Consider the following 19,950-nt stretch of genomic DNA (forward strand, 5'->3'; position numbering starts at 1 on the left):
AGAGGAGCAGTGGCATTGACCTGAGTGGCCGGGGGAGATCCTGGCTCTCAGACACAGCACTCATATTCTGAGCTCCCTTTATAATCACTGCTGCTCCCATTTACTCGTCTTAGCAAGGGACAGTTTTGTTCTCTTAGGGGCTCCTGCTCTCTATTCCCAACACCCTGATTTTTGACTTTTTCCCAACAGTTCTCTCCATGTCTCTCCCCCGCCCCGGCCAGATTTCCCCTTCTTTCTAGGCCTTCCTGGTTTCTCATCGGTGTTCTCCTTTCTTTGAATAGGAGACAGCTACTTGCATGAAAACACCAGCTATTCCAGCTCTAAGACAACATGGATTTCGACGGCATTCAAACTCTCACTTTTTCCCCTGACATGTTGCTGCACAGAGAGCGGGGGAAAAAAGCCTTAGATCAAAGTTAAATCCATTTACGGTGAGAGATTTTGATCCGCCCAGAAAGATCTGATCCTCGAACATCCATCTCTCTTCCCTTTGTTAAGTACCGTAGGGCCCGCAGATGTGTTTCTCCCCACTGCCGTTCCGTGACTGAGCCTAGCGTCAGGCTGGGCTCTTCCACCCTGCGATTCTCCAGTGCTTCTTAGTCACAAGTGGTGTCAAAGGTGGCAGAGGGACCTCATGTGCTCCACAACCCTGACGCTATTCCTATGTCCCTGACACAAGTGACACATCCAAACATGCCCAATACATGCCGTGCCATGTCTCTTATTTTAACTAATTATAAGAACGAAGCCCCCTTTGCATGTGGCAATAGGATGTCTATCAGGAGCGGTGGAAGCGCCCGAAAAGTGGAGTGGGGCCAGAGGTGACCGAACCGTTCCCCCCAGCCCAAGCCCCGCTCCCGCACCGCCTCTTCCACGCCCCCCCGGAGGCTCCACTCCTGCGCCGCCTCTTCCACGCCCCCCCCGAGGACCCGCTCCCGCGCTGCCTCTTCCACGCCCCCCCCGAGGCCCCGCTCCCACGCCGCCTCTTCCATGTCCCCCCCGCCTCTTCCCCCCCACCCCCACTCACTCCTCTCCACCCGCTACCCCCGTCGCTCGCCCATATGGCTGGAAAAAGTGGAAGGGCATAGCTGTTCCGGTGCCCCTGCTCTCTCTACTGCCTTATAAAATGACACTCTATGTGTTCATAGCATTGCGCAAGCACCAACAAACCGTGTGGCTGTAAGGGAGCTTTGCAGAACATTATTCTCATGTTACAGACAGGCAGACGGAGGCACAGAAAAGCTAAGTGACCTACCCCAAAACTGCACTGTCATTGCCAAAACTGAGAGGGGAGCTCTCGGGTTCCTGGCTGCCAACCTCACCCTCCTTGCACTACAGTGCATGGTGTCCACTTTTTACACCGCGTGAAACATGCATTTGCAAACACATTCTATAACAGATCTACTGGTACAGCACAGAAAATGTATATTTTCCACAGAGCTAATCCCACAGCGAATTGCTTTTGCACTCTCTCTGTGAAGAGAGCAGGGTCCGATTTTGGTCTATTCATAGGGTTCCACCAGGGCATTCTCCAAAACTACCCAGAATGCTACCAGTGCCTGAGCAGATACTCATCCCAGGGTGCCTGTGTATTCGCATTAAAGCATCTTCTGAGCCCTTTAGTAAAATATGATAATATGTGATTAAGGCCTGACTGGAATCACCTCTAGCTTTCGTGTTTTGGGGCAACACAGAGGCTTGTTTTGGGAGGCCCTATCCCAACAATCTGCACTTCCCCTCCCCCTCTCTTTCCTCATGGAGCACAATGGCTTACTCATTCTGGGGGAGAAGGGGCTAAAAATTAGTGGAGTTTACCAAAGTGCGTTTAATAGTCAAGGTATCTGTCCAAAGAATGGGTTCATTCAGAAGACTGAAATTATTGTGTCATCCAGGACACATAGGACAAAACGGAGGCTTTATTGCCCATCTAGGGAAAATGACCTACATGCAGCACAACTCCTGGCAGGAGTCAAGGAGGAATGTGTCACATATTGGGAATGATACCTGCAATTATCATTTTCAAGGAATTGACTGGGTTTCTTTAGTTTGTGTTTGGGATATTCTTGACGCCAACCCACCAGAACAAGTGCTAGCATCCTAGAGGCAATCAGGATGCCGAACAAGCACCCTACACAAGCACATTTCAGGCTAAAGCTTAATTGCTCCGATCAGGAGAGAAACTTGGGGAACCAGTGAGGCGGAAGGAACCTGTGATGCTATAGATGACATTGTCATGTGACAATGGTAAAGCATCTCAGAAGTAGCTTTCATCTAGCACTGAACAATGAGCTAGATGAAAGAAAAAGGAGAATAGTTTTATCCTTCAAACTACTATGCCTCTCTTTCACTGCAGAACTGCTACCTAGATCCTTCTGGGTCCAGCCCTTCCTGGCTGGATTCCTGACGGAGTATTAAAGAAACAGAAGACACATCGTCATCACATGCTTTACAGGGAAAATGGCCCTATGTGATTCAGAGTCAGACAGCCTAGCAGGGTAACCAGCACTTCCCACCAGGAATAAACTGCAACACATGTTTCAGAACACACACACGTACACAAACACACCCCTCTGACATTTCTGCATTTGCTATTGCAGTGTTGCCAACTCTGGAGTCTCGCACGATTTGATGTTTATCTTAAATCTTCAGCTCCCGGAGTGGTGAATCTCAGCTTTCATTAAAATAAAATGTAAGAGCCTGTCTCCTGTGCTTGTAAAAAAAAAAGTTTGGAAACGTGAACTCTAAAGGTACAGAAACCAGAAGGCAAATATTAAAAAAAAAAATCCCAAATGTATAATTATTATTTTAAATCTCGTGATTTTTTTAGGCCAATTTCATGATTTGGGGTGGGGGGGTGACTCATGATTTTTCAGTGCTTGAGGTTAATAATATTGCTATTGGTAGCACTCATATTGACATTGTTTGGGACCAATCTGAAAAACCAAGGGAAAAAATCCAGTTCGATTTGAACCAAAACCAATTTTTTCATTGAATCAAAAATCTCGAAAAAAATTCACTGCTAATGGATCCAAATATTTTGGGTCAGCTCAGACAGAAATCTAATGGTTTTTTGATTCATTTAGAGTCAACCAAAAAGTTTCAGACAACTATCAATTTTGTTTTGACTTTCATTTCGATTTGCTATTTTGGGGTCTCTTCCACCCTTTTTTTTTTAAAAATAGTCAAATGTGAATTCAAAATGCCATTGTGAACCATAAAAGTCAAAATGAGACATTTACAATGGTCAAAACAAAATGTTCTGAGGTTTTTTGAAAAAAAATAAAAATCGTTTTGTTCCTGGGCAAAACTATTGGTTGAATTCAACCCAAGTTTTGCAAATAGTTTCAGAGCAATGAAAAATGCATTTTCAATGAAAAAAAAAAATCTGTTGTTGAAATTTTTTTGCCCTGCTCTAGTTCAGTGCTTCTCAAAGTCGGGCTGCCACTTGTTCAGGGAAAGCTCCTGGCGGGCCGGGCCAGTTTGTTTACCTGCTGCGTCCGCAGGTTCGGCCGATCGCGGTTCCCACTGGCTGCGGTTCGCTGCTCCGGGCCAATGGGGTCTGCGGGAAGGGCGGCCATCACATCCCTCGGCCTGTGCCGCTTCCTGCAGCCCCCATTGGCCTGGAGCAGTGAACCGCGGCCAGTGGGAGCCACGATCGGCTGAACCTGTGGATGCGGCAGGTAAACAAACCGGCCTGGACTGCCAGGGGCTTTCCCTGAACAGGCGGCGGACCGGCTTTGAGAAGCACTGCTCTAGTTGACACAACGCCAGTTTACAGCACCTGAGGAACAGACACAGGGCTAAATCCTGGGAGGAGAACTGAACAAATGGACCGGTTCAGTTCAGTTCGGCTAGCCACACCTATTCCTAATGGGGCAACCTTCCTTTTCCTGCCTGGGGCAAGGCAAAGGAGGAGATATTGGTATGGAAGCCACAACGTATGCTAACCCTGCTAGCTAGATACATAGACACGTTTCTCCTGTAGCCGGAGAGAGAAAAGACGAGACAGTGAGTTTCCCGCTGTACTTACATTGCAAAGTTGCTGTCTACGAAACACCTGTTTCTGAGCAGCCCTGCCCAGAGCTGCACGCCGACAATCCCAAAGATGAAAAAGACGAAGAAGCACAAGAGAAGGACGTTGCCTAACATAGGCAGAGTATCTAACAGCAGGGTAACGAGTATTCGCATACCTGTGGGGAGAAGGAGAAAACAGGTTATGTGAGCCCTTTGCGAGCCCTTCGAGCAGGACACAGCTAGACACAGGAGCAGGTGTTATGATGAGCTCCACACATTTAGAGAAGCTTTCTCATCCCTCCTGCAGCTTCAGAAGCAAGCTCGCAGCTTCTAAGTGTGTACGGTGGCAAACAAAGTGAAGTTATCTTCTGCAGTGTATTCCCTTTTCAATGGAAGATGGACCCAAGTCCAAGATCAGTACTTCAGGGCGGGGAAGGGGCACTCCCTGCACGTGTCGGTGAAGTCAACGGAAATGAGGAGAGTAGGATAAAAGACAGACTCTACATCTCGGGACTGCATATGAATCACGGAATTGGATGCTTGCGAGGCGGCTTCCCAGCATGCTCTGGGTGTGGGTGAATCAAGACTTAAAGTTTTAAAAATCTGGGCTGCCAAGGCTCATCTCCACTGAAGCTGCATCTTACAGGCTGGGAGTTCCCCCTCCCGACTCAGGAACTCAGTGTTATTCAATGGAATTCACCCTGCAGGGCAGGAGGACGTGTGAGGCCAAAGGCTTGTGCCTCTCTGATGGACTACGGGCTCAATAAACTTTCTAAAGAAACGTCCCTACTCTTCAGCCCACCTGCCAGCATCATCTTCTATTCAAAAACTACCTTCTGGGAAACCATCACATGCCAACAAGTAACTCACCCAACGCCCTGAGGAATCCTTTCCTACCCAAAATTCATCTGGGCAGAAGCATTTTAATAATATTCACAACCTGTCAGTGCCCCAGCTGTGGTGTAACAAATCCTTGGCCTACAGACAACAATCACACTCATGTAGGGAAGCAGGGCTAGAAATCTGTCCCTTCTACTCCAAAACAGAGACCTCTGCCACTGAAGCTAAAGAAGAACCTCCCTACTTGATGGTAGCAGTAGGTCTTTTATCCTCTTTCTGAACCAGCCCCCAGAGGGCGACATCACTCTGATATATACACTACCGGTAAGTCAGTGCTTTACAATGGGCCCAAGATTTCATTACTGGTGCCAATGGATGTGTCAAACCCTGCTCTTCGCAGCCAGAGGGAACTTTCGTTTCTGTGCAATATTTATGTGATAGGAGAGAAAAAGGGCGGGAACATGAAGATCCCACAGGGTGCAAACTATGAACAAGATGGGTGAACATTACCTGAACCATACAGGAGCTTTGCTGACAACACTTTAAGCCCCTCATACCCACCACCGTTCTCCCGGAGTGCTCTCAAGTGCTGTCAGACTGTGCTGCTGTCAGACTGCCAGTCCTTTCACAATGCCTGACTGATTGTCTGGCTGCCTCAGGGAAACAGCATTGTAATCCCTTTGGCTGATTGGTATTGAACTATTAGGAGGCTGGAGGTGGGGATTCTGGGACGTCCATATCGAGCATTTTCAAAAGGCACTAACTGTTCCAGAAGTAAAAGGACAGATCCGTAGAGTCCTCCAAGGGGCAAACCAGGATTTCAATGCAATTTACAAGGACGGGAAAAGGAAGAAAGCAGGCGGATGTCAAGAGCCAAAGGGGATTAACCGGACTGCTGTACAGCATAAAGAACCGATCACCACTTCTACACCACACTTCCTATGACTGGTTAGCCATAGTTAGACTATAATTCTTTTCTAGTAGCCATGGCAATAGGAAAGTCCTGTGGAAGATCTCCCAGACACGGGTCACTAAGTTAGGGCACTAGCCCTGGAAGTGGGAGACCTCATTTCATCAGAGTCATCCTGTGTGCCCTAGGGCAAGTCACGGAGGGCTTGCCTTCACTGCAAGCGTCAACTCGAGTTGACTCCTCTTGACCTAGCCTGGGTCAAACGAGGACAACACAATCCCTGAGCTGCGCAGGCTGGTTGTATGAGCAGCCCAGAGCAGCTGGAGTCCCCACTGCATCACTAGCTCAAATGCCACTCTACCCTCAACCTACATCCTGCCAGGCCGGCCTGCTGGTGTTTAAAGCACCACTGAACTCAAGCTCGACACTTTTGTGTGTGGATGGGAGTCAGGTTGGGGCAGCACTTGAGTTATACCTGGAGCGAACACTGCAGCGGGGACAAGCCCTTAGCCTCTCTGTGTCTCCGTCCTCCATCTGTCAAATGCAGATGAGAGACCTGCCTGACCTCACAGGGGAGTTGGGAGGATAAATTCAGTAAAGATTGTGATGCACTCAGATGCCTTGGTAACGGGGTGGGGGAGGGGATAGAAGTTCTTAAGGTAGTTAAATACAATTGTTATTGTTAAATACCCAAATAAGGCAGCTAGGGGGAAATTCTGGGCTACTCGTGTTGTTTTTCACAAAATTAGGGGTATGTGACCTGGTATTGGGGCCAAATACCAATATGGGTTATTATATTTTGCCTACCTAAAATGAAAATGAATTCTCTTGAAATGAATCATTATTACACCTCTACCTCGATATAACGCGGTCCTCGGGAGCCAAAAAATCTCACCGCCTGAGATAGGTGAGACCATGTTATATCGGATTCAGTCCGGTAGGGCGTACCAGCAAGAGCCGGTAAGCCGTGCCGGGCTGGACCGGCTTCCCTGGCGGTGATTTAAAGGGCCCGGTGCTCCAGCCGCTGCGGGGAGCCCCGGGCCCTTTAAATCACCACCGGAGCTCCGGCAGCCGGGCTTGGGTGGGGATTTAAAGGGCCTGGGGCTCCACACGAATTCGGATACAATGTGGTAAAGCAGCGGGGCTCGGGTGGCGCTTTAAAGGGCCCGGGGCTCCCCACTGCTTTACCGCGTTATATCCAAATTCGTGTTATGTCGGGTCGCGTTCTATCAGGGTAGAGGTGTAATAGTAATTATATATTTATGACATCCAGAAATGGGCTTGGCACTTGACAGTACAAGTAGCATTAAGATCTAGACTGTGCCCCAAAGAGTTGGCAATCTATTCTGAATACAAGGTTCTTCCCAATTTCCTGCACTAAACGGTTGTATAATATTGCTGGTGTCATTTTAGTGGCTGATGTGTCCCACCCTAGAGGTGGCTGCATTTGGGGGTGGGGGGGGGTGAGTGACGGAACCCATCCCTACTTGGATATGGTTTAGAATTCTGCAAAGAGCATGGACAATTGTAAAATTGCTATCTCTTACTAATACTGTTTATTCCTCACCTATGAAATAGGGCCAGACAGTGAACCGGCGTCCATGCAAACCAATCCACAACCCCAAAGCAGGGGAAATGTCATGTCAGCTGTGCCGGAGCGCCAGACAGCAGAGAAACCCTCTGGACACCATGACGGTGTCTCATGGTACCATAGCTTCAGTAAGTGGAAGTGAAAAAGCAGCAAGTGAGCTTTTCTCCTCCTGCTGTTTATTCCTCCCACTGCCCCGGTAATATTGCAGAGGAAGATGGTGAGCCAGAGACTGACAACTGGAGCAGAATCAATTAGGGGAAAGACTGCTCTGTGGAAACGGTGCAGCAGTCCAGCAGGGAGAGGGAAAGAAACCTCAGTCATAATACACCTCTACCCCGATATAACGCTGTCCTCGGGAGCCAAAAAATCTTACCGTGTTATCGGTGAAACCGCGTTATATCCGAATTCGTGTTATATCGGGTCACGTTATATCGGGGTAGAGGCGGATCTACTTCTTCAAGGCCTAGTTCTCCTAATGCATGGAGTTTGGTGCTGTCTGACGGTCCCATGCTGTGTGTGACGACCGTTCATTTACACATTGATGCACAAAGCCTCCCTAATAACACTAAGCCTGTCACCTAAAGAAGCCATGGCAAACTAGTACCATTAAGGGGTTTGTCCTTCTTGGCCCTGTGGAAGGAACCATGTTTAAAAATGACCGTTGCTAGCATGGTTTCCTTGACTATACGTAGGCTTTAGGCTTTGCAACCTTGTTGGAACCATGTTAGTCTCAAGATATTAGAGAGACAAGGTGGATAATGTAATATCTTTTATTGGACCAGCTTCCGAAAGAGACTAGTTTTTGCGCTTATACAGACCTGAAGAAGAGCTCAATGTAAGCTCAAAAGCTTGTCTCTCTCACCAACAGAATTTGGTCCAATCAAAGAAATTACCTCACCCACCTTGTCTCTCTAATATTCTTAGGCTTGGCGGAATTTGATTTTAAGTTTTTTTTATGATTTCGACTGATAATATCGCTGTTTATTTTTAAGCATGTTTTCCTGATTTTTATCCAATTAAATTTTCACAGTTGCAGGAAATTATGGGCTGGGTGTGTGGGTTAGACAATAATTATTCAATGACAGTGGATGTTGAAATTCAAAAAAAATGGTAAAGCTTTATAACTGTTACAACACAAATTGTCAACAACTAAATGTCCTTAAATCAACTCTAAGAAGTTTTCAAGCAGCATTTTCCTTACTTTGCCTAGCTGTAAATTTCGATTATTCTGGATTGGAATACTTTTTCATCAGCTGGCGTGTGTATGGTGATATCGAGGTTGATTGACATTTACCATTAAAAAAACGTAGTCTTCTAAGCCTAACTGTACTGGTCAAGGACTTATGGATGGGGCTTACCCATCAAACCTGAGATGCTCAGAAATGAAGGGTCAAACTCTGCCTTCGCTCTGCGCTTTGTAGTTAGAGGTCAGGGTGACTTCCAAGTTTAAGTTAAAGCAAGAAAAAAAACCCATCCTGAGGAATAATGACATGCAAATTAGTGGTTCAATAAAGGTTAAATGAGTCTTTGCAAAGCCAACCAACCATAATTTGAACAGCTGATAATTGTAGATTTGAGAGAAAGAAAAGGAGAACTAACAAAACCCCCAGCAGTGCTAAGTTCCAAAAAAGGAAAGAGCTTTAGGCACTGAACATTCCGACAGAAAACATGGCGCGTGATTACTGCACGGTGCAAATCAGTCGGTCTGACAGATAGTGCTGGCGACAGTGCAGTCTTCAGGGGCATTTTATCCTGTTAAGAGGCTGCGCTGCAAAGTGCTCTCCCGGTCTGTGTAGAGCTATTTCTCCCTTAATTTCCCCGCCCCTGCAAGATGTTACCCTCCATTAGTTATCCCATTTGGATAGAGAATGGCATTTAAATTCTGATGTATTTTCTCTCTTAGCCTCTTAATTTTCAGGTTGCTGCTTCTTCCAGCCAACTCTCAAGTCATGTCTAATGCATCTCTGAGTAGTTCTTAATTACACAGGGCGGCAGCTCAATGTCCTTTGACTTCAGAGGGAGTTTCGGCTGCATATGGGCTAAGAACATCAGGATTTGGCCCAGTCGCCTAGGCAGTGCCACTTTTTTTGGCATAACGGGACCAGACCCTCAGCTCGTGGAAATCGAGGCAGTTGCATTGAAGTCAACGGAGCTGCACTGATTTATACGCAGCATATAGAGATGTATGTGCTGCTACAGTATGGCACATTCCATCCCAGGATCTCAAAGCACGGTGAGATCATCAGCTACAAACAATAGCTCATCTCTTCTCCTATACGGAGACAAGCTTGATGCGGGGGGGAAGGGGATGAGTAGCAGGGCAAGTTACGCCTCCCTAATTCCCCAACTGCATTTGCACCCTCCCAGGCCTTTTGGCATAAGTTACAAGAGGTTGGAGGGTACAACAACGTACATAGCCGGGTTCTGGTCCTTGTGGGATCTTATATCAGCTGTGATATAACTCCACTGTGTGTTAACTCCACTGTTGGCAAGAGAACTGTAGGGGAACCTATACTAGTTAGGGCCAGAGTCCATCACTTTACCCTGTCCGAGTGGTGCAAAGTGGCTGGATCAGGAAGAGAGAATCCTTACCAGTAAGATAAACCTCAGCAGTAATAACTAATCTCACAATGTCTTGTGACGTAGATGTTACTCCCTACAAAATGGAGAAACCGATGGACAGACAGCATAAATAACTCGTCAAAGGTCACTGAACGAGTCAATGGAAGAGCTAAGAGTAAAACTCGGTCTTCCCCAACTCTCTGTCGTGTGCGTTAACTATTCAACGTGTTGCTTCCCTAAGGTCACTCAAGAGCACAAGCTCGAGGAGCTGCAATGTCACAACAAATATATATATTTTTAAAATACAGTAGGAGACTAACTTGAGCGCACAATGAGTTTTTATTTCATAGTGTTCCTTCCCAATGCACTCAGTAATTCTAAACCCAAGGAACACATTCAATAGCACTGCCCTTCAGACTTGACTAACAAATCTATCTTTGGAAAAGCAAAAGGCTCATGTAATTCCCAGTGGTAGGAAGAAGTTTTGCCCTTATCCGATTCTCTTTCCTCCATCTTACCTTCTTTTCCCCAAAAATGGTTAATATCTATGTTCCTCTGCCAGACAACTTGGTTGTTTAGTGGCACCGCTCTAGAGATTGATCCCATCTGTTAGCTATCTACGCAAGGCACTTTGGACCCTCTTAGTAAAATGCCAAGTGTGGCATGGGAAAAGAGGATTAGCATCAGTTAGGCTGAAAACAAGCTTCATGATTTCTTTTCAACTTCATTACATGTGGTGCCCATTTTAAACCACATATTTAAACAACAACAACAACAACAACCCAGCAATGAAATGAGCTTGAAAACAGTGACCGCTATTAAAAACCTTACAGCCCATGCCAAAAACATAAATCGTGGAATTATCTTTTTTCCCAGTCATTTCCAAGGAATAATTTCTAATACAGATGATGTTTTTATTGGCTGGGTTCCTCCTTTCTTTCTTTTCTTTGAAAAAATATCTTGTGGATGAATTTATTGCACATGAAAGCGAAGGGGTAATAGAATTGGATGGGGCCAGGCAAAGTGCAAGGTTGTCGTGTGGATAAGTTGCTGTGCTATTTTTGACAGATCTCCACTTTGGAGGCTTTTGGTTCCCCGTTGGAAGGAATTAGAGGACAGTTCTATCTACCGTGCAGTAACTGCAGTTAAAATCTGCTTTGACGATTGTTCTTGCAAAGCTGAACTCTCAATGCAGTTAGCCCTCGATACCCAATTTGGCTTCCACCAGTCTCTTTGAAACACCAGCTGCCAAGACCATTTTCCGGCCCCACCATTTTCACCAGGTCGCCTCTCCTTGCACTGGATTCCTCCGCTGGCTTCCTCCTCGCTGGCTCATCAACGTCAAGCTTTTTGTTCTGGTCATCAAGGACCATCACAGCTGTGCCCTTCTGTACTTTTGCACATTGGTCTCTGTTCTCATTGCCCTCATCCTCTCCCATTCAGACATCCACCTTCCCTCACAAACATCTGTACACTTCATTCCATGCTGCCTCCATGCATTAACAGCCCTCCCTGAACTGACCCATGAACGCCCCCTCCTCCGTCTCCTCCGTATCTCCTCAATTTACTCCTTTAGGGCCTGATCCAAAGCCGACTGAAGTCAGTAGCAAGACCCCCTTTGAGGTCAGTGGACTTTGGGTCAAGTTGTCTTGATTCCATTGGATTTCTGACGCTAACAAACAAGGCAACTCATCATCAATTTTGGGGCCCTTAATGATTATTGAAAACCACATATAACTGCGAAGACAGAGAGCTTGTCAGACAGAACCAAGAGACACTTCCTTTGTTATGCCTACAAGGAAGGATAAATTCAGGCATAGCCAGGTACAACGGAGGTGTTTTTGATTCATTTTTTTAAATTAAATAAATGGAGGACCATAGGTGCTGGAACTAGAGGTGCTGGGGGTGCTGCTGTAACCCCTGGTTTGAAGTGGTTTCCATAATACATAGGGCTTACAGTTTGGTTCAATGGCTTTCAGCACCCCCACTATGTCAGTTGTTCCAGCACTCCTGTGGGGAACAAAAAAATGATAATAGAGGGCTCTTCAATCTATCAGGCAAATGTGTAACAAGCTCCAATGGCTGGAAGTGAAACTAGACAAATTCAGACTGGAAATAAGGGGCAAATTTTTAACAGTGACTGTAATTAACCACTGGAACAACTTACTAAGGGTTGTGGTGGATTTTCCATCACCGGTCATTTTAAAATCAAGATGGGATGTTTTTCTAAAAGATCTGCCCCAGGTCACAAAGGAATTAATTCAGCAAAGTCCTATGCTCTGCGTTATCCAGGAGGTCAGACCAGATGATCACAATGGGCCCTTCCGGCCTTAGAATCTATGCATCTAAAAAAAAGGTGCCCAAATCGTGTGTGCATGAATCCCTCCACCTCTCTCTTTATACATCACTTGTCTTTAATTACAAGCACTGCTGCAATGCTGTGAAATGATACTAGCTCTACATACAACTTGGGTTTCTTTCCAAAAGGACCTTGGGATCAGCCTAGCTAGAGAAGAATTCTTACCTGCTTTCTTATTCCATCCGAACTGGAGGATCTAGGGGGAGGTAAAATGGATCTCAGGACCAAACTTTCCTATTCGATCACTCCCTCTAGATTTCCTACATCAGGGGTTCTTGCGACCACCCTGCCTTCCCATGTGATAAATGGGAGGGGGTCCTGGTTTGGAAAAAGTAATGGAGGGAGGTCTCAAAAAGGCTGGATCAAGGCAAAGGGAAATTGTGCCAGGTTCTGGAATCATGTGACTGTTAGAACCAGTTTTTTTTTAAGTAAGTCTCTACCTTTCATGATTGCAAAGAAAAGCTTGAAAAATGTGACCCCATTGCAACTGGCACAGTAACCTCTGCCTGAATCTGCAGAGAGCCTGAAACAAAAGCTGCAAGGGGGAAAACTGCACCATACATCTCAATGGGGTGTTAACTCTACTCAGAAGCTACGACCAGCACTACTCCAACAGAGGGCTGTGTGTGTGCTAGAAGACATGTACAGCAGGCCTGGTCCACTCACCCAAACAGATGCATTCCAACTGCTGGTTAAATATGGGGGTCCCCCTCACTGCTCTCCTGCCTCTGTGCAGGGGATGTGAGCCTGCTGCCCCAAGGGAAGGGTCCAAGCACCATATGTCTCTGGGGGTGGGGGGGAACCATGTTACTGCCCCATCTCTCTTGAAAGGAACATATTCCCCATCCCTTAATGGATGGATGGGACCACAGTATGGGGTGTGGGCAAGGGGAGTCCTGTAGCCTGGTATGTTCCAGACTGACATAATCTAGCCCAGGGTCCCAGTAGGGGGAAGTCTGAGAACCGCTATTCCTACACTACTCTACTTAGATGAGCTTTGCAAAGGTCTATCCCACGCCACTCACTCAAGGGAAGTCCCTTTTTCTGATGGGCAGGTAGATATTTTAAGCCCTCCATCCACAACCCCCAATTGATGGCAATTTGGCAAGGCTGATTTTAACACACTCCAAGAGGAGACAAATGAGGCCAAGCCAACATGCTGCATCTCAGGGAGGCACAGGAAGGGGGTTTTGCGGGTTGAATTATGTTCAGGAAAGTTGTGCAATGACCCTCATCAATCACAGAGCAGGAATGGGCAGTTGCAGTGCAAGGTTCCCGTCCCACCTTCTCCACCCTTTTGCTCAGACAGCTTAATTCCGTTCTATGGCTGGAGAGTGGCTTCGTCCCTATGGCTGATTAGTGCCAATTGTTATACTGATTTATGGGATGAGTCGCCTTATTCAGGGTTTCAGCAGGGGGTGAATTTCCCTCTGTGTTAAGCTTTGGAATCACCCTGGATCAAAGCTGCCTGACTGTACAAACGTAAGTCATCTTTATTATAAAGGTCGTCAGTTGCTCTGAAAAAATAATGGGGGGGTTATCACGGTCCATTCAGGGGAGATCCTGGATTGTATCAGACATCAGGCTGGAGCACTAAAAATACCAAAGTCAAAAGGGGACAGAGTTAGTGCCTTATAAACAAGAAACAGTCTGTGCTTATCTACCCTCCAGGAACTGAGATACTTCTAAGAATACTAATCCTACTTTGGCACTAATTCAAGATGCTATTAACACTAGGAGGCTGTCCCAGCGGCTCATCAGGCCAACCAACTCAAAACATGGGTTTAGCTTTTTGAATTTAATCTCATCGTCTATTAATGAAAAAAAAAAGATGAATTTCTATTACCCCTCTTCTGAAGAAAAATCAAACCAGGGATTATGGCACAAAGTGCCCAAAAAAATCCCACTTCAAAGCCTCAGTTGCAAACTCATAAAGCAGAACCAGAGAGCCGAGAAATGGAGCAGAGCTGTAAACTTTGGACCCGGATCAGTATTTTCCCAAAGTTGTGGAGGCGTTTAGAGACGGGATGTTGGTTCAGACCCATTTACTTAGGTTTAGTCTACAATACAAAGTTGTGCCAACATAGCTCTGTTAGCTGGGAGTGCTAAAAAAATCATCTCCCCCCAGCTGATAGAACTATGCCAGATAACCCCTCCCATGTATACACAACTAGATCGACAGAAGAGGGCTTTTGCTGGCACAGCTAATGTTGTTTGGGGAAGTAGTGTAGCTATGCCAGAATACGCTGCGTCTCCGCATAATTATGCTGGCATAGCAGTACTGGCAAAGGCTCTGTCGTGCAGACAAGCTCTTAGAATAAAATGATTGTCCTTATGGCCCCAATTCAACCAAGCACTTAAGCATGTGCCTAAGTTCGATTGACTTTGAGTTAAATTAGGCACAGGTTTAAATGCTCTCCTGAATTACAGCCTAAAACACGCTCTAATTCAAAAGGCAGCTAGGGGTGGCTCAATGGATGCAGAAAAAAAATAAGAACCAATTTGAACCTTTACCCCAAAACCTGAACCTTTCATGTGGTTCAAAGAAGTTCAGAGAACTCCCTTACCAACTAGCTCATATTTTTGTTCCACTCTGCACTTTTCCCACTCCCAGCTGGGACTAGAAACAACGGAGCCAAAAACCCATGAGAAAGGCTACTCCCTGGGATATTTCTGGCCTGATGAGAAAGCGTGATAAAAAAATTAAATTCTGAATCCAAAGCCTCTGAAGTCCCCTCATTCCTTGTGTGTGCCCTCCAAAGTTTTTTCTGACTTGAAAAAATGCCATCATGGATTTTTTTTTTTTTAAAAAAGAAAGTCTAAAAACTGCAAGAGCCGAGAGAAACTTCAAAGAATATTCCTGCAGGCAAACATCATCTGTTCTCTTGCCCGCTCATGTAAGGTATTGGAATCGGAACAATTTAGTGGGAGTTTGTTTTGCTGTCTGTAGCTGTGCCGACATTATGGGCAATTAATCTAAGTGGGATGCTCAGTGATAATGCCATATAATTCAAATGCATTTTTAAAAAGGAGCAGGAAAAGCAATTTCTGGAGGGAACCTGAGGATTTGCAAACAATTACACTGCCTCTCCAAAAAGAGAGGATTCAGTTAAAGAGTGATGAAAGGGATATAGAATTAGCATATCAGTGAAGGATCACTCAGAAGAGGGATGGTAGCAATGGGGAAACAATTTCAACTGGTTGGCTCATCTTTCAAATTGGATTTAGGCGACAAACAGCTGAATCCACTTGAAAATGGGCTTAGGGACCACTTGAACTTTCTACAGTGGGTGAACCCAATTTTGTCCCACATTGCAATGAACGCTCTTTGGTATTTCACCAGAAGCACAGACTGTTGTGCCACTAATCCTGAGCGCAAAGAAATGGCAAGACCTTATACATCTGAGAGGAGCAATGAGCCTATCTAGAAAATCGGGATCTTCTTAGCCTTGAGTTTTTTTCCCCCCCTGAAAGGAACATTTTGATTTGCCTTGAGATACCAGTGTGCTGGGAACTTTATAGCCAGGAATGGAGACAATCTTCCCTGCCCCAAAGAGTTTAAAACAGTCTTGGAAAATAACCATAGAATCAGAGATATCAGGCTGGAAAGGACCTTGAGAATTCACCAAGTCCAGCCCCCTGCACTGAGGCAGGGACACGTAAACCTAGAACATCCCAGAGAGGTGTTTGTCCAGCCTGTTCTTAAAAACCTTCAGTGATGGGGATGCCCCTATCCCAGAGCCTAACTACTCTTTTAATCAGAAACTTTTCCCTACTACCTAATCTAAATCTCCCTTTCTGTAGATCAGCCCATTACTATTTCTCCTACCTTCATGGGCACGGAGAACAATTGATCACAGTCCTCTCTAGAACAGACCTTAACATATTTGAAGACTTATCAGGTCCCTCCCCCTCCCTCCCAGTCTTTTCTCCAGACTAAACATGCCCTGTTTTTTTAACCTTTCCTCATAGGTCAGGTTTTCTAAACCTTCTATCATTTTTGATGCTCTCCTCTGGACTCTCTCCAATTTATTCTCCTCTTTTCTAAAGCATGGTGCACAGAAACAGATACAGTACTCCAGCTGTGGCTTCACCAGTGCTGAACAGAGCGGGACAATTATCTCCTATCTCTTACATACAACACTCCTGTTAATACACCCCGGAATGATATTATCCTTTTTTGCAACTGTATCACACAGTTGGCTCATACGCAATTTGTGATCCACTCGTAACCTCCAGATCCTTTTCAGTGGTACTACAACCTAGCTAGTTATTCCACATGTTGTAGTTGTGCATTTGATTTTTCCTTCGCTAGTGCTGTTCTTTGCACTTGTCTTTACTGAATTTCATCTTGTTGATTTCAGACTAATTTTTTGATTTGTCAAGGTCATTTGGAATTCCAGTCTTGTCCTCTACAGTGCTTGCAAACCCTCCCAGCGTGGCGTCATCCACAAATTTTATAAGCATACTCTCCACTCCATTATTGAAGTCATCAATGAAAATACTGAATAGATTGGGCCCAGGACTGACCCCTGCAGACCCCACTAGATATCTCCTCCCATTTCAACAGCAAATCATTGATAACTACACTCTGAGTACATCTTTCAATCAGTTCTGCACCCACCTTATAGTTCACATTCCCCTCCTTCGCTTATGAGAATGTCCTGGGGGACTGCGTCCAAAACTTTATTAAAATCAAGATACGAACATTTACCGGCCTAGATACAAAATCTACACCCCCGCCCTTCACCAGGATTGATGATAATGCTAAAACTAATGATATTTTGCTCACCCATAAAAATGTGACTTGCCCTAGGGAAGCAGAGGAGTAGATTTTTGCACAGTTTACAATCTACGTACTCTGCCCAGGAGATTCTAGGCCTTTGCTTTTCCCACTCTTTGGAACATCAGTTTTACTGGCCTCCCTGAGAGGCCTCAGCCCAGCTATCAGTCAGACAAGGAAGAACACAACCCAGTTCAGACTCTGGGGGATTCACTGAATTGTGTCGCAACAACATTGCTTGATTGCCATGGATGGCCACTGGGTGGATGGAGCCAGAGTCTTTACCACCCCAAAAGGGGGCGGGCAGAGGTGATAAGCCACATACGGCAGAAAACTGCTATGACTGAGTGACCCAGATCCTTGGAACGCCTTCAGAGCTGCACGACTCGGCAGCTTCTGTGGTCTCTGCAGTGGGGGATGCAAGTGGCACCGACAGAGCCTTTGGTGTCTACATGTAGATTTGCTTCAGCTCTCCAGGGGAGGGACTGGATCTTCCTGTGTTAGTTCAGCCCCCAGCCTCATGGGGTACAATTCTGATAGGGGCCTTTGGGTGCTACGATCATATAAATACATCACACAGCCACGTACCCGAAATCCCTAGTTATCTGGCTCCACTGTGTGTCCCCCACATAGCCCTAAAAATCACCACATACCTTCACAAGGACAGAATACAGCAGCGATAACCTTCCCCTTAAAGAAAACGTGTCTAATTCATGCACCACCAGGGCAACGCCATATTCACTCCCAGTGGGGTTTCATGGCTGTAGCACTGTGGACAAGCAATTCGTTGTCTCCACAGCGGTGTCTCTGGTCAAAGCTCCTCACCCATCACAGAGCCCCAAAGCCAGGGACACGGCCCCTCCCAGTGACCAGTGGGGCAAGGATCTCACTGACACACACTGCCATCATCACTGAGGGGCCATGACCAGTCACAGGGTCTCAGAGCATAGGCTCCAGCCGGACCCTCAGCCTTCCTTTCCAGAGTTCAGTTCAATCTCTCTCCCCTTGAGTCAGGAGTCCTCAGTGCCCCTTCCCAGGGCTGGGTTATAATGCAAACAATCCCGTTATTCCCTGCAAGAGCCAGTCTTGCTCCCTCCAGCTCCTCATGCCATCTACAGCTTCCTCGGTTTCTGCCCTTCCTGGGCTTCCTAGCTAGAGTGTTACCAGCTGCTCGCTCTTCAGACCTCTCCTTTATAAGTCACATGATCTTCATTCGCCCCACCTGGGGAGCTGAGTTAAGCTGGTCACAGCTGGACTGAGGCCCCCTTCCTCTTAAGGGGTCAGACACCTTGTGACAATGGGATAAACAAAGCACCCAGGAGGGATCAAATTTGCATGGACGTCAGTAGGAGCCACACCTGCTTAGCTCCCTGGTGCTGTGCCACTTTCCCCAGGCATGTTCTGAATCACATATACATTTGTGTTCATCACTCTGGGAAAAAAGGATTTTACTTACTTGGGACCCTGTTAATGGCTCGTAGAGGCCTGAGTACCCGGACAGTTCGGATGGCAGATAAGCTTACATTGTGCCCATCCAGAGAATATTCCATCATGCTAAGGAAGAAAGAGAGAAAGAAATCAGAACAGAGGTGTCTCATCTCCTAGGCCTTACAAGGCAGAAAAGGGGCAGTTCCTAGCTTGTCAGGTGGGTCAGTTAGCCGGACAGTATGTGCCCTGGCTATCTCAGGATTAAGCAAGACAATGGGCACCATCATGAGCTGCAGGATTAGCAGAAGGCTATTGCAGCGTGGGATTGTTGCAGCACCAGAGGAAGCTGCCTAGGTAATGCTGTGATTTACCTGCTGGAGGTAGTGCCTCCTGGATAGGGTGACCAGATGTCCCAATTTTATAGGGGCAGTCCCAATTTTTGGGTCTTTTTCTTATATAGGCTCCTATTACCCCCGACTCCCGTCCCGATTTTTCACATTTGTTATTCATGTAGCTGAAGTTGCATAACTTAGATCGATTCCCCTGCCCTTCCCCTCCCAGTGCAGACCAGGCCAAAGTATCACTCCCTGGTGTCTCTGAGTTATCTGGCATCCTCGAAAAACACCCGCCATGGTACATTACACGGAGCTGCAGCTACTTACTGAAGTCATCCTGCTGAAGTCACTGGGGCTAGCCACATGCATGAGTGCCACTCACCATGACTACTGGGTGCAGTAGTAGGCGTGGGGGGGATAAGCATGGGGAAATGGGGAATTATTTCCCCCCCCTACAGTTCCTCATATCTCCTTGTCAATTGCTGGAAATGGGCCATTTTCATTACCACTACAAACAGTTCTTTTTCTCTCCTGCTGATAAAAGCTCACCTTAACTGATCACTCTCCTTACAGTGTGTATGGTAACACCCATTGTTTCATGTTCTCTGCGTATATATCTATCTTCCTACTGTATTTTCCACTACATGAATCTGAAGAAGTGGGCTGTAGCCCACGAAAGCTTATGTTCAAATAAATTTGTTAGTCTCTAAGGTGCCACAAGTACTCCTGTTCTTTTCCCCCAAAATAGTTCTCTTTAGAAAAACATCTCGTCTTGATTTAAAACTCGTCAGTAACTGAGACAGATTGTGACCCTTGGCAAATTGTTCCAATGCTTAATCCCTTCGCTTGGGAGATTATTCCACAGCTCCGCACAGCTCACAGACAAGAAGATTTTCCTGATATTCCTTTCTCACTACTCCTGTGATACCTCCTTGTACTACCCCTGTGTACTTTCATGAAAAGCTTGGCTTTTTCTCCTACCACAAAATTTTACAGAAGAGAGCTGGGGAATAACATTCAGGTAGTTTGGGCTGCATTACATTATTAAAAAGAAGGAACATTTTATTTTTTACATCCTGTTGCCATTTCACACGCGTGTTTCTCTCCTGGCCTGAGAAAGATGTTAAA

General features: G+C 46.1%; 1 protein-coding gene across 1 annotated transcript in view; it reads right to left on the bottom strand.

Moving 5' to 3' along the window:
• The window catches only part of CACNA1H (calcium voltage-gated channel subunit alpha1 H), a 206,842-nt gene that overhangs the window by 175,510 nt on the left and 11,382 nt on the right, over positions 1-19,950 (bottom strand). Inside the window, exons 3-4 of the mRNA XM_054042758.1 lie at positions 18,516-18,613; positions 4,031-4,190 (exon numbers count right to left, since the gene is read on the bottom strand). Of these exons, the coding sequence (XP_053898733.1) occupies positions 4,031-4,190; positions 18,516-18,613 (258 nt within the window). The remainder of the gene's footprint in view (positions 1-4,030; positions 4,191-18,515; positions 18,614-19,950) is intronic.

The sequence above is a fragment of the Malaclemys terrapin genome, chromosome 10, assembly GCF_027887155.1.
Source record: "Malaclemys terrapin pileata isolate rMalTer1 chromosome 10, rMalTer1.hap1, whole genome shotgun sequence".
NCBI classification, from domain to species: Eukaryota; Metazoa; Chordata; order Testudines; family Emydidae; genus Malaclemys; species Malaclemys terrapin.